Source organism: Lepidochelys olivacea (assembly GCF_965140295.1).
Source record: "Lepidochelys olivacea isolate rLepOli2 genome assembly, chromosome: 14".
Taxonomy (NCBI): Eukaryota; Metazoa; Chordata; order Testudines; family Cheloniidae; genus Lepidochelys; species Lepidochelys olivacea.
Window position 1 is genome coordinate 16,762,015 of NC_140424.1, and position 14,908 is coordinate 16,776,922.

The window sequence follows — 14,908 nt, forward strand, 5'->3', positions numbered from 1 at the left end:
CCCCAAGAAATTTCCTGTATATGATGTTCTTTGGCAAAAAATAGCCAGTTGATTGTAACCACTAACTGTGGAAGTCAGGGGTAGGCCTGGAGTATGGCACACGTTCATGAAAATTCACCCAAACTAAACAGGCATTGCTGAACAGGACTAGGGGATGTGCAAACCCCCTGCTGATGAGGCAGAGCTGCCAGCCATTGGGCCCTATTCTGAAGACTCAGCAGTGAGCGCTTCTCTGTTGGGAGTGGAGGGCTCCACTCCAAACTCCCACAAGTACTTTCAAGAAGACTGTTGCTTGCTGTTCCAGTAATAATAATAATGCCTCTGTTGTACTTTTCATCCCAAGTGCTTTCTAAAGGAGGGGCTACACAGACTCTTTAGGGCCATTTCTTCCTGAATGTTTGCACAGGGCCTGGCACACTGGGGCCTCTGGGTGCTATTGTAATAAAACAATAACAAATGATATTCTCCCCATTTTACAGTCAGGGAAAGGTCTCTCTGGCCCAAATCTTTTTCTGTCTTATTTCTCAGTTTGTTTGTTTTAAATCTCATTCCATTTACAAATGTTTCCCTCTTGTATTCCCATTGTTCTCCTCTCTGTGTAGTTTCTTCCCATTCCCTTTTTCAAAATAGCTTTTTCTTGAATCTGTGATGAAGGGAGGTGCTAGGACCCAGGCAGGGAGCTGAGGCTCACTGATGGAGGCAGGCTACCTAGCAGACTGTTTCTGCACCAAACTCTGAAGTATTCATAATTCATTGGACTTGGATTTTGGGGGGCTCACTGAGCTGTTTGCGGCTATTAAGCGTGGAACTTGGAAGTCGCTCTAGCCGCTCTGAGCTGAGCAGCATGTGGCCTAATCTCTCCACGCAGGCACAGGGACGAGGAACTGTCGCACCACCAGCCTGGCGGGAGACCGGTTCTGCACTGAGGCTGCAGAGGAGAAGTCTTTGCCCTCTCTGTTTTACAGGCTCTCAACTGCCGCCATGGCTGCTGAGGTAACTTTACTGCTGGAATGCATTCAAAGGCCTCTTAGGCAGACTATGCCTAGGGCAACAGGGCCCCATGAGCTGCTGACACAAGTAGTGTCATAGCAGCATTGACCCTCCCAGCCCTTGCGCAATGCATGGCAGGGAGAGCAAAGCGGTCGCTTGCCAGTGGTGCTATGTGGGCCCAAGAAAGGTTAAACCCCGGCACTGCTTCTGCACCGAGGGGATGCAAGTCTCAGGCCTCCTACATTCTCCCTCACTTGCACTCAAGTACACCAAGCTTTTGCCTGCAAGGAGGATAGTCAGCTAGGCATTTAGGCCCCACTCGAGCTACTAGGCCTCAGTAACGTGGCAGCCTAGTATCCCCCTGTGCTCCTTTTCCTGCTCTTCACTCTTTAACCTGCGCTTATACCCACAGCACTCCACATCTGCAGGGTTGACCTGGGAGGGGACAATGTGTCTGCAAGTTGATCCTATCCTAGCCACTGGGGAGATCTCATTAAGGAGAGCTCAATGCGGCTCACAAAGGAAGGGGAACCTGTTTAGTTTTGGGGTATGATTATAGAGGGCCCGAGCCTGGCCCTCTACAATCTCTGGCTGGAGATTTGGGGTCTGTGCATAACTTGTGGGAGGCTGAGTGGTGGCCGGGGTTATTTGCAGGAGAGCGTTGGGGAGAGCCCTGTATGTTAGCTCTAGAAATGAATAAAAGGATGACCGTAGCACGATACTAAAGGGGTCCTTTAGGGAAAAATAACTTCCCACTCAGCAGTCCCTCATATTACTAGCACACAAATGTCCCTCCCCACCCCACACTTCCTGTTATCCCTTTTCTTGTGGTGTAGTAGGTTAGTGACTTTGGGAGCTCGGCCTAGTTCCCCACTCTTACACCAGTTTGCTGCTGTAACTCCATTAAGTTACCTTAGTGTAAAGCTGATGTAGGGCAGTGGTGGGTTCTTTGCATGGTAACCCCACAGCTTTCCAGGCTGCTATTGATCCTGGTGCCTTTCATTTTGTTTCAAATTGCCCAACACTTCCTTTTTGTGAATGTCCTGCTGGCGCTAGTCCATCAGCCCCACAGACTGAATCGATCTTTGTCTAGGGAGCAGATGCAACCACAGTGCAAGCCACCCCACCATGGTGCCTCTAGCCCTGTCTGGGAGGAAGCCCTGAAAGGCATGAACAGGTTAGCCCAGTCTCCACACTGAGCCAACGCTCATTTTTGGTCACTCTGCTAGACTATTAGGGACGGGGCTTGTGTGCGTCAGACGTTGGAAAGGTAGTGTGATCTAGCAGACTAAGGCCAGGCCTACACTCGGAAGTTAAGTTGGCTCAGCTACATTGCTCAGGGGAGTGACAGTCCAACCCTGCCTGAGCAATGTAGTTAAGCTGACCTAAGCTCTGGTGTAGACAGCACTAGGTCGACAGAAGAATTTTTGCATCAACCTAGCTACCACATCTTGGGGAGGCGGATTAACGACAGTGATGGGTGAACCCCTCCTATCGCTGTAATGAGTGTTTACCTGCTATAGTGTTTCAAGCATAGACAAGCCCTAAGATACTGGAGCTCTTGGGTTCTCATTCTTTCTCTGCCACTGATTTGCTGTGTGGCCTGGGGCTAGTCTTTCTCCCAGTAGCAATGAGGGTACGCAGAGGTCTTCCGGGGGGTACCTCAACTCATTTGCCTAGTTTTACAACAGGCTACAGAAAAAGCACTAGAGAAGTCGGCACAAACTAAAATTTCATGCCGACAATGACTTGTTTATACTGCTCTATAGACTATACAATGAAATGCAAGTACAATCTTTATATTCCAATCGATTTTTTTTTATAATGGTAAAAATGAGGAAGTCAGCAATTTGTCAGTAATAGTGTGGACACTTTTTTGTATTTTTATATCTGACTTTTGTAAGGAAGTAGTTTAAGTGAGGTGACACTTGGACAAATCAGACTCCTGAAAAGGGGTATAGTAGTCCAAAAGGTTGAGCGCCACTGTTGCAAGGGACCCGTTCAGTTCCCATTGAAATGAACTAAAGACTTCCATTTATTTCAATGGGAGTTGGCCAAGGTGCTAAGGGATGAAGATACTTCAGGGAGTTGCAGAGCCTTGCAGTGTAATTAAACTCTGAACTAGCAGGGTTGAGGATTGGAGAGGAGCACAGTAGGGTAGCTGTGCTAGGTAAATTTAAACCAAGACTCTTTAAATCTAGCAGCCACCTTATATTTATCACCAGTATGAAAGAAACCAGGAAGAGTCTGAGGATAATGGGTTTGATTGGTTTATCGATGGAAGGTACAAGTTCAGTTTAATGACACAATTTTGTCCTGTTACAAACATACTAAAAACCTACAAAAAGAAAAATTACATCCATAGTACACTAAACGGCATGTAGAAAAAAAGCACATGAGCTCCGATAACACGTACATGAATAGTACCCATTATAGTATTCTTAACACTGAAGACACAGAATTACATCTGACCAAATGGGTTCACAAGTGCAGGTCACCGTGGGACCAGCTAAGGACACACTAACAGACAACTTTAGCTATGGAAAATAGTATCGTTACAGGTCGTTAAATATTTCAGACTCACACTTATTTATCCCACGCTTTCTTTATAAAGCTGGTCGAAGCTTTTTTTCGCACTCTCTTGTCTGAGCATCCAACCTTCTTCTGACATTGCCTGTGTTGACCATGGCAACACCTGCGCGGACACCAACACAACTGCACAGCTTCACTACAGCAGTGAGTAGGGAGGACATGCTCTGGAGGGGAAATTCAGGTCCCATTTCAGTCAATGGGAATTCCGCCATAGATTTCAATGAACCTAAGATCTCCTTGATCCAAAACTAAAAAAAACAAACTACAGCAGGATTCTACTGTAACAGTCTGAATGTGGCCATATCGCTATTGTAAGCTGCAGGCTTGGGCCCTTGAGTATAGCCTGTAGAGTAGGGCTGAGAGTTTTGTAAGATCCCTAAGGGATTTGGTGTCCTGGTCTTAGCTGGCTCTGAAATCTGTGTTTTCAAAAGCAAATCTCATAGGGTGGGGAGACCAGGTAGATGGGACCTTTGCCTTGTCCACTTCCTATGCAGCATGTTTTTTGTTCCCCCGGCACTTAATTTCTAGATCCTCATCATTCATCCTGGGATAAGCCATAGGCTGCAAAACCTTTCATGTCCAGGTCCCCAATTTGCACTGAGGTGAACTAGACTCCCTCTGAAGGTTCTTTGGCAGCCTGTGCAAAAGGAATGGGTGGTATTGCCTCCATTGGGAGAGGACAGGACTTCATGTGCGAGATACCACCTGTACAGTGGGCACTGCTTGCTCCCTTGTTTGTACCCAAATTGTTTTGGGAGGTTTAAAAATGTCAGCCACAATGTTATATACTTCTGCTACATGGGTACTACATATTCATATATCTCTATGCTCTCCCACTAGCATGTATAATGCTGAAGTTAGCATGCAGGTATTCTATTTAGCTTTCATACAGAAACTCCTCTGTAGCTATAAAAAATGTGTGTGTATATAGGCTACAAATAAATACAGATGACATCCATATGCGGGCTATCTGTTGTGTTTGATCATTGCTCTCATGGTGCAGAACCCCTCCCTGTTGAGGATTCTCTGCTCCTCTAGCTTCCTTCCTCAATAGCCCCATAACGAGGGATGAAGCTGGGCAGCTCAGTTTTCTGGCAACAACACTGATGCATGAAGGAGAAGAACTGAAGGCCATTGCCAGGGCTTGTACGGTGCAGCAGATGGGGCAGAGGCAGTTTTGAGATAATAAAAGGAGCATGAACTGCCTCTATTGAGTTAGGAATACAGGGGCATCATAGACACAGCACCCCTGGAACAGGTGGCTGGTGTGTCTACCTTGAGTGGGGCACATGGTGGGGAGTTTCAGACCTGAGGGTTAGACTGCAACAGTTCCTCTCTACCCATGTCACTCATGTATTGGGTTTTGTTAGTCAGGGCACGCTCACTCTATGGAGTCAAGGTTACACCACGGAAGAGTCCTAAGGAAAAACTTTCAATGCGCCAAAGTCACTTCAGAGGAGCCTGAACCTCATCCACCCTGGAACAGCGTCCAAACCACCAGCCCCAAATCTCAAACCACTCTGCTGGAGCCACTGGGGAGAACAGGTTAAAAAGACAACCTAGACTGCTGCACCCCCCTGTACAGAGCCTCCATCCTGAAAGACTCTATCCCCCCCACCCCCCCAGCAGGAAAACATGCCAAACTGCACCAGACTCTTACCAAATACGGACCCAGGGCTGCACTAGAGGTGGGAGCTGGAAGGCCCAAGGCAGAAGTGCAAGCACAGAGAGTAACAGCTGTGCAACCCACGTGAGAGGAGAGATGAGGCTAAACAAGCCCTTTCTAGTCTGTCTGTGTAGGAAGGGAGAGGAGGGAAACTGTTCTTCAAAGGATTATCGAAGCCTTTCCACTGAAAAGTGGGGCAGAAAACTGTATCGCTGAGATGGAAGGGACAGCTGAGGTGGTATTGCACTATGGAGCAGCCTGCCATTGAACCAGAAATGGATAGATATATAACCCAAAACCTAGTGTGAACGATGTGCTGGGCATGTGCTTGATACCCTGTGTTTTCTCACTTTTACCCTTGGCCTCTGAGAAAGTGAGGCAGTCGCCTGGAAAGGGTTAAAGGTTCCCTACCTCCCCCAGCCATGGGAAAAGCGCACACACCCTTCCCCTCTGGGAGTCAGCTTCTTCCTTGTATGCCCAGCTATGTGACAGGCAGGGATCCTTTCCAGGCAGCTGCTCCCCTTGTCACAGCAACGCTGGTACAGCTTGGCATGTCAATCAGTGGTTTTAAAGTTGAACTAAAGAACATTTAGTGAACTGAAGTTATTGGAGCAGAGAGGGTAGCGGTGAGACTTTGATGGGAGGGGAAGGACTCCATGGACCTGGTAAACCAGAAGAACAGGTAGTGTCCTAGGTCTGGTAGACATGGCCATGTTGTGAAGGGACAGGAAGACTCAGATGGGGGATAGCAGAGGAATGCAAAGGAGACCTGATCCCAAGTTCAATGGGATCCTCTCTGTTGACATCTGTGGGGTTTGGAGCAGGCCGTAAGATCCTGAATTGGCTACCCTTAGAATGAATAATACCTTATTGTGCAAGTAGCCTCCCAGATTTCTATAGACTAATCTGAGTGAGATACTCTTTGCTATAGGCCCAGATTCTGCTACCCCTACTTATGTGGGCTTAGGCAACTTCATCATTAATTCAAACCGAAGTATATTCAGCCTGCATTTGCTTTGGAACATGCCTTCGTAACAGGCGGCTTGCAGACAAGCCAAGAAGCAATGTACTGCACATCCACTGGGCAGGGGAAGATGGAGCTGGAGATAAATGAAGTCCAGTTTCCAAGAATCTCCATTTCAAAATTTTGGATGGTGGTGAAAGGAGACCATTTGGGATACGAAACAGAGCTGTCGGGAACATGCAGCAGCTGTGTGTGTGCGCGTATGTTTGTGCATGCAAGAGAAAACCACGTTCAGAGCCAAGACCAGTTCTTCCCTTCTGCTCTCCCTCACAGCCTTTCTCATTCCTGTCTTGCTCAGGAATTATTTCCCTTCCAATGTTCAACTTGGTTTTGTCTCTTCTCTGCTGAGATTTTCCTGATCTAAGCAAGCCCTGTTCTGTTTTGGGGGTGGAGAGGGGGTGTTGACTTTATCTGTGTCTATTCTCTGGCACGGCCCCATTCATTCTACTTCCTACAGCGCTGGTAAAAATAAACGTTTTTGTTTGCATGTATTTGAATGGCCTGCGATTTGGCTTATTGGGTGGATCCTCCAGGGATAGCAGCTGTGCACAGCTGGATGTTATTAAGAAAAATGTATCTTAAAAAAAATACGCCAAGTTGTGATGTGTCTTTCTAATGTGATTGCTGCGCTGAGTTCCAGACGCTACAGACAATCTGCTCAGGACACAAAATACCAACATTTTTGAGTGTCCACTAATTCTGGGTGTCACAGTTTCCTGGTGGGGGACAGCTTGAACCACACGAAGACCTAACTTGACTTCAGCTGGAGTTGTGGGTGCTCAGCGCCTTTGAAAATCAGCCCTGGGTGTCTCCCGTTGGCCATCAAGAAACCGAGGCCCCCAGACTGATTGTGCGCTTGAACCCTGTGGCTTTTGTGCACCTCCCATGCCAGACTTTTGCAATGAATTCCATACCTCCACAGTCACAATCCTCCGGGCCTTTCATAGCCAAGCTCACGCCCACTGACCTGTCTTTCTGTTGATTTCAATGGCTGTTGTGTCAGGACCAAAGTCCTAGCTCCAAATCTAGCCTTGGAGTAAGTGACCGTGACTGGATTTAAGTCAGTGGAGTTGCACCCAATTACACCAAGGGGGAATTTGGTCCATTACGTCTTATGGAGAGAAAAGGTCTGATGGGGGTGGGTAATTCCCTCAAGGAGACAATGATTGAAAACACATATTTACTAACTCACCTTACTCATAGACTGTAACAACACCTAGCACATAATGGGCCAGCTGTAAATCAGCATTGCTCCGTAGAAGTATGTGAAGCTATGCTGATTTACATCACCTGAGGATCTGGTCCACTGTCTGCATAGCACTTAGATAACATGAGCTAATTGATTGCGGTTTCTGCTTCTAGAATACCTTCCAGGCAAGGATTGCAAAGGGCTTTGCAAAAATTAATGCATTAACCCACACTACACGCCTGGGGGCTAGGTAGACGACATCTGAAATCACCTGTTAGATACCTATCCTTGCCCTTCCACGGGCATAAACTCAATGAATTAACAGCTTTCTTTCCCCATTTGTAATTAATATGGTCCTAGCTATGAAATGACCCAGCTGCAAACTTAGCTGACAGGTGGAACACGTCCCTGAAGTTCATACAAATGGCTAGCAGCTGAATAGACATTCAGATTTTAGCTGTTGAGATGTTTGTGCACATACAGGGTATTAATTCTCTAAATCAAGCCCATTACATTCCAAGTGACCCTGCATTGTCCCTAATTATAAATCCATGTTCCTGTGGGTTTTTTTTAAACCCTTTAATCTTATAACAGCCTCCACACTGGGGATTTATGACCATGTGGGGTTCAGATACTCTAGTGACAGAGATCAGACAAGTACCTGGAAAGACAGGTAGGCAGGTCAGATGGTTATTTCTATCCAACTGGTCATTTATCCCCAGGAAATACCCTTTGCTAGGGCCATTAATGGTTAGACACACACTGTCTGGAAGGGTATCTCTTAACGTATCCGTTCTGCCTTTGTGCTCTGGAGGAAAGAGCTGCAAAGCAGAGTGGTTGCAGCTCTGCACTGTCCATGAGAGAGGCACCAAGCAAAACGACTCATGGGGCTATTGTCATTCTAGGCATGGGTTTGATTCACAAAGGTCAGCTCTAGAAGGGGATATGAATCCAGAGCATCCCACACCTGGGGGTTCCGCCCCAATGACCTGACATGGTCCACTTTTGAGTTTGAGATCTGGCTCTAACTTCTCCAGTGCTCTGGGATGGATCAGATTTGGTGGCCTGGTGTGGACCTACTTCTAGCTATTTGATTTTTAAAGTATCCTTTGTTCCTTTCCCGGACAAATTTGTATTCTGTGTTCCTGGTTGTCAAATCTCTACCTTTCCTGAAAGGTCTGAAGGCCCCTGTGCTGGGTGTTCCCTATTAGTGCTGCAGCCAGTGAGCAGAGCCATATGTGGCAGAATGAAGCTAATCCAGGAGAGTGGGGATGATTGGGTGCTACAGTAATGGCTGTGTAAAGAGGCCAGGTGATTTATAATGTTTCACAAATGCTAGTTTACACCAGAGTCTGCAATGATCTATGATCTATATAAGCCCAAACCCTGGCTAAAATCCAGGGCTCAAAAAAGAGGGGGGGGAAAAGAAATTTGTTCATAATGTTTCCATTTCTATCTTGTTTTAACTGGGCCTTGGCCCAGGGGCTGCTCTCTCCGCATCTGGACATTGTGTCAGCTCGCATTCCTTTCCTGGGCGATCCTAGAAGTCTTATGGGGTTCTCAGTGTCTTAGGCAGCAGAGAGGGAGAAAGGTGATTGTAGGGGAAAAGGATGGGAGGAGAAAGCAACCAGCTCTGTTTAATAGAATTCAGTGGGCATGGCACACATCCCTGGCAGGATCCATTTCCTATCTGGTAGGATCAGAGTGGGGTGACCTTGAATGGGGATCTTTCTGCACCCCACACCTGGCTAGTGAACAAGGTAGAGAATCCTATTTAATATCTTTACCCCCATTAGTGCCAGGAAAGGCAGGGGTGCTCATGAAGGTGCCTAATGAAAACCCTGTGGAGGGACTCATTCGCAGCCCTGTCCCTCTTACTCTCAAGTCTCCTGAGTCGTGCAAATGCAGAGGCTGCCGACACTGTGTTTGGTTGGGAAGACTGCAATGTGCACGTGTTGCTTTTTGGGCTTCTTACTAAGGCTGTATCTACACTACACCGATGTCAGCAAAACTTGTGTCACTCAGCGGCATGAATCTTCCACCCCCCTGAGCGACACCGACCCAAGCTTTCGTGTGCCCCGTGCTATGTTGGTGGGAGAGCTGCTCCCGCTGACATAGCTTATGCCGCTCGCAGATGTGGGTTGTTTCTTTTTAGCGCCAACGAGAAAGTGCTCTCCCATCGGCACAGAGTGTCCTCACCAGGCAGCAGCAAAGCTGTTTTGGTCCAGCTGCAGTGCTGTACGTATAGACATGCCCTAACCTGGCCCTAGGGCAGCCAATACAGAGAGGCCAGAGCATTTCATGCACTGAAGAAAAAAACCCTTTGAGCTATTTCAAAGAATAAATCAATCTGGCTGCTAGTGAGTGAAGTCAGGAATGTCTGGCTGCTTGCCACCCGGGGAGAAATCATTCCCTGGGAGAGTTAATGTATTTATCACAGGCTTGCCTTCCATTCGGTCTTGGAACAAACTCCCTCATTCGGCTTAATTCTCTTCAACCCGCTTGGATTTTTTTATATATATATAAAAATTGGCCTCTCGCTACCCTTAAGTCATGTCATGTCTGAAGCTAAAAAGCTGTTCTCTCTCCCCGTGCGCTGCTTGGAGAGCAGCACAGAGCCTAAGCAGGCTCAGACCTCTGTTCCTGAGTTTCTCTTCTGCCAGCTGGGGGTAAGATAGACCAGTGGTGGGTACTGTGACATCATGGACACCGGTCTGCTAGAGTCTGGGCTGAGACTGAGCTATTCCACAGAGGCCATTGTCTAACAATCAGAGGATAATAATTCTGGGGGAGATTTTCAAAGTTCACAATAGGAAATCGGTGTCTGGTTCCCGCTGACTTTTAATGAGGATTGGGCGCTGAAATGCCCTTTGTGCCTTTAAAAAATTCTCTCTGTCTCCACCAAGCTGGTGGGGATTTCAACCGTTGACTTTGAGGTAAAGGGCTCCATGCCCTAGAATACCCTGAGCCATCTTTGCTCCCAAGAGGACTGGGGGATTTGCCAGCTCTTGATGTCTTCAGATTAACACTGGCTGCCTTTCTGGAAGAGATGCTTTAGCCAAACACAAGTTATTGGGTTCAGTGCAGGTGTACCTGGGGGAAATGTAGTGGCCTGTGATATACTGGAGGTCAGACTAGATGATCTGATGCTCTCTTCTGGCCTTAAACTCTTGAACTGATGCTCTCAGCAGAGAGACTAGGAAGGAGACTGAACTGGCCTCTCTGCTCAAGACGGTCCCTCCAAGTCAAGGTCAAGGCGGTGCTCTGGTAGCATGGTGCAGGGAAGTTTGCATTGCTGCTCCCCGTGCTGTCCTTTTGCAATAGATAAATACAGCAGAGGACTTCAGTCTCCAGGACTGTCTGTCCAGTACCTTCCACCAGCACTACATTTATATATGTTTTAAAGGACCCTGGGTTAGTCTCAGGTTGGCTCAAGGAGACAGTGCAGGTTCTTCGCGAGTGAGAGAGAAGGCCGAAAGAGACCTATCTGTGGGTGATAAGAGAATGTTTTTTTTTTATTGGCAATTCTGATCAAAATCTGGGATCGGAATTTTTTGCTACCATTCTCCCCATGCATAAGAAATTCCCCCTCTTCTTTAGACAAGGAAAGGAGATGAACTTGGGGTTGGGGATAACGCCAAAAATCTGCAGAGACCCTCTTTCTGATCCCCACAGTTTTCACTTGGACTCTTCAGAAACTGCACATAATGAAAACACTGGCTCAAAATGCCAGGGGGGAACATTCAGCAAGTGGAGCCATGGGTCTGATGTGTCAATCCCAGGACATCTCCATAGGCTTTTACGAAATCTCGGCATAGCCCATGACTAAATCCAAGCCATAGTACCTAGAACTTTATGGCACTGGGATCAGACGGGTCTGACAGTGCTGAGAGCCAACAGCTGAACCAGCACTCTGGTCACTGTACGCTCAATTAGTTTCCCCGGAGAAGGGCCTGGTTCAGGGAAGCTGGGGCTAGTTACTAGATCAGTCTGAGCTGCGGGGTGCTAAAGAGCTAGTTAACCCATTAGCCGGAAGAGTAGAAAGGCACATGGGGAGGAAGGGCAAAGGGGGAATGAGAGAGAATGGGAAAGGTGGGTAGGCCCAGGGTAAAGGGAGAGGTCTGCGCGGAGAGATTGCTTCCTTCTGGCAGAAGAGGATGGGGTTTGGATGTGTCTGCTAGCAGAGCTGCTGCACAGACGGTGAAGGGTGGTGGTTGTGGGTAACACAATGACATGATGGTGTCTGTAAACCGGAGGTGTTACAGCCATTGGTACAAGAAGACAGGAATGGAGGGCCGGGCCCTGCCCCAGAGCCTAAGAAGGGTTTAGTGTCTGATCAGCTCAGCTGAGGTTAGATTCACTAGGAATCTTATTGGAATTTGCCATTTCATAGCTGTGGGATGCTGAGAAAGAAGAGAGGCACCAAGGGCTCAATCCTGCAAGATGCTGAGCACTCCAGACCCGCTGACATCTGGATCAGGCCCACTCGTGCTTAAAGTGAATCAGGTGCTCAAGTGCTCTGCCAGATTGGGGCTAGAGGGCTCAGAACTTTGAAGGACCCAAGTCCAGACGAGCAGCTTAGAGAACTGTGCGCGACAGGGAAGTGTGGCCCCCAGCTTCCTCCATACATGACCCCCCTGCCCCAGCCCTCTGTCTCCCAAGGAATTCCAAACCTGTGGGGAAGGTTACAGAGAAATGCAATAAACAAGGGCCCACGTACAAAACATTCTGCTCCTTTCCACCCTGCTCCTCCCTGTGAGAGGCGAAGAGACTTGTGCTCTACCAGCCACGCTCACAGAAAGGGACCCGGCCACCGCCAATGCACAAGGGGAAGGATTTAACTCACAGCAGAATTACTCTCTTCTTCATTGGTGGAAAATGGTGAGAGAACGATAAATGCCTGTTTGGTCAAACTTCGTCATTGAGTTTCATGGCCTATAACATGCACCAGCAGCTCTTTATTACTCAGTATTGTGAATTACGCATCAACAGTACTCAGTCCAGGAGAAGACAGTCCCTGCCCCAAAGAGCTTCCAATCTCAATAGGACTCTTGCTCTCTGACTCGCTTGTCTACTAGCTGGTCTGCCTGGGACAAACAAGGCAGAATGTGTGTGGAGTAAGTACCATCCAAGGGCAGGTAGTTACGATAGAAGTATGATGTAGCAGCAGGCTATTTACAAAGGCAGAACAATGTACTGTGCTGGGTGAGCACTACATAACCGGTAGGGCATTTTCAAGGGAAGTCCCATGTGGTAGCAGACTCTGTGGTACTCTGTATGCAGTGTTGTTGTAGCCATGTGAGTCCCAGGATGTTAGAGAGACAAGGTGGGTGAAGTAATATCTCTTATTGGCCCAACTACATTACTTATCCTGTAAATCATACAGGGAGATGAAAGGGAGAAAGACGCCGGGGCGGGGGGGGGGCAAATGGAGGAGCTGGAGGAGTGACAAAATGAGGGGAGGTGTAAGGAAAGTTAATTCACAAACTGGGTGCAGTTTTGGGGAAGTGACGTCACTTCAGTTACTACTTAAAACTGTCATTTGGCTCCAGACCTGCTCAGAGCAGCCCCCTGGTATAGAGGCTGCATGGGGCCAAATCCATCCCTGGTGTAACTATCGATTTAGCCCATGGGGAAAGCTCCTGGGCTCGCTGCCAGCACAGATCGTATAACAGAGTTGCCCTAGTGAGAACAGCCACTTTCTTAGGACCGGCTGGAAAGAGGGAGCTACTGCGGAGGGGGTAGGACTGGCACTCATGGTACAAGGAGCACACTCAGCCCAGCCCCACGCTTTTGGTCCTCTTATGTGGCTGATAACGGGAGAGTCCCAGCCTCACTCCCAAGGAACTGACCATTGTCGGCTCCTCAGAGAATGTCTGGGAGGAATATAACTGGAGACACTCATGCCGAGCAGAATAAGAACAGGTCTCTCCCCAGGTGCAGACTACATCTGAGGTTTGTGGGTAGTCTGCTGCAGATGGGAGCCTCCGAGGAAAAGAGCCCTGCCCCTTGCTTTGAGCAGTAGCACTTACCACTCGAGCTGGATGTATCCGGGAGACATCTACTTGGAAATAATTATTGGATGAAAAACATGCCAAGCTTCTCTGAGAGTTATTTGAGCAGATTGGCTTTTCATCACCAGACTGCTTTACAGACATGCACTGATTAATCCCTCCAACACCCCTGTGCATTGGGATGGGGGGTATTACTATCCCTTTTGACAAGTGGGGAAACTGAGACAGAGAAGGTAAGGGACTTGTCCAAGGCTGCAGAAGGAGCTCCTGCTGCTAGACCAGGGTTTCTCAAACTGGGGTCACTGGACCCCTGGGGGTCTGTGAGTCATGTCCAGGGCTGCCAGCCCCGCTGATCAATGCCTCCCCCTCCCTCCCAGTGCCTCCTGCATGCTGCAGAACAGCTGTTCAGTGGTGTGCAGGAGGTGCTCAGAGGGAGGGGGAGGAGCGGGGACGGGGTACACATGGGGGAGGGGGTGGAAAGAAGTGGGGAAGAGGAGGGGCAGAGTTGGGGTGGGAAGAGGTGGGGGGGCCTTGGAGGTAGGGGTGGAGTAGGGGCAGGGCCTGGGTCTGAGCGGGAAGCTTGGGGGTCCATGAAAATGTTTAAATCAAAATGGGGGGTCCTCAGGTTGCTAAAGTTTGAGAACTGCTGTGCTAAACTATGTGTCTCTCCCAGAGGGGGATGCTGGAGAGTCATTTGTTATAAATTAATGTGGGGATTTATCAGGTGCTCATGATACTGACGAGGACGGAATCAGTGTCTTTCATGCAGTGATTTTTATCAGGCACTTTATATGGAGGAACCCAGTTTCACTCTGAGGGCAAATGTATGCTTCAAGGAGCAAAGCTTTTTTTCCAGTGAGTAGAGACTTTTCATCACACTCAGGATTTGACCCTTAATATGTTCAGTTCATCTTTTCACCCCTTTCCTGCTCATTGCATAATTCCCCTTCCCCCAACCAGAGGGTGCTAAGAGTAGCCAGGGCTTAGGTGCACTAAACCCCCCATTCTTCCTGCAGACGCACACATGCCAGTTGCGAGCTCCCTGGGTCATGGCCACTGTGAGTAGAACCTACTGGCTAAGTCAATTCAGGGGCCTGTCCCAGCTTCTCACACCTCCTATGGGATGACTGAGGGAGTTGAAGGGAGACAGCCTGGTTCCGCAGTGCCTCCCCTTTTCCCTGGAGCCTGCGTTTCCCTGGCCAGCAGCAATCCGCTGCCTACTGCCTGTTCTCTTGCTGCTGCCACTTCTCTGAGAGCAGGGCCCCGATCCTGTGCTAATTTCCTCCCCTCCCCCTTGCCTCGGGAGGCATACTCTCTACCCACGAGGCTGTGCTACAAGCCCTATAAATGGCATCCCATGACATGCTCTGTGGTGCCGGAACTGCTTCTGAAAATGCAGCAGCACACCTTGCAGGTGGGCTGAGCCCCTAGGA

The 14,908-nt window shown here is 48.5% G+C and overlaps 2 protein-coding genes across 10 annotated transcripts in view; one reads left to right on the forward strand and one right to left on the reverse strand.

The window, feature by feature from the left end:
- The window catches only part of LOC311530389 (uncharacterized protein), an 81,055-nt gene that overhangs the window by 16,256 nt on the left and 49,891 nt on the right, over nt 1–14,908 (forward strand). For 3 of the 6 annotated variants that reach the window (XR_014713976.1, XR_014713977.1, XM_084646933.1), the window contains exon 2: nt 869–993. The exons of the other annotated variants lie outside the window; for them this stretch is intronic. Coding sequence is in view for 1 of the 3 variants with exons in the window: in XM_084646933.1 (XP_084503059.1) it covers nt 869–993 (125 nt within the window). In the remaining 2 variants the exon portion in view is untranslated. The remainder of the gene's footprint in view (nt 1–868; nt 994–14,908) is intronic. 6 annotated transcript variants of the gene reach the window in all.
- CYGB (cytoglobin) overlaps nt 1–14,908 on the reverse strand; it is a gene marked incomplete at its 5' end in the record, with an annotated part of 49,586 nt that overhangs the window by 9,404 nt on the left and 25,274 nt on the right. For 2 of the 4 annotated variants that reach the window (XM_084646929.1, XM_084646932.1), the window contains one exon: nt 3,245–3,746. The exons of 1 other annotated variant lie outside the window; for it this stretch is intronic. In XM_084646929.1, the coding sequence (XP_084503055.1) occupies nt 3,597–3,746 (150 nt within the window). In that variant the 3' untranslated portion in view covers nt 3,245–3,596. Of the gene's footprint in view, nt 1–3,244; nt 3,747–5,209; nt 10,774–14,908 lie in introns of those variants that run through there. One more of the 4 variants, XM_084646930.1, reaches the window with a different exon arrangement.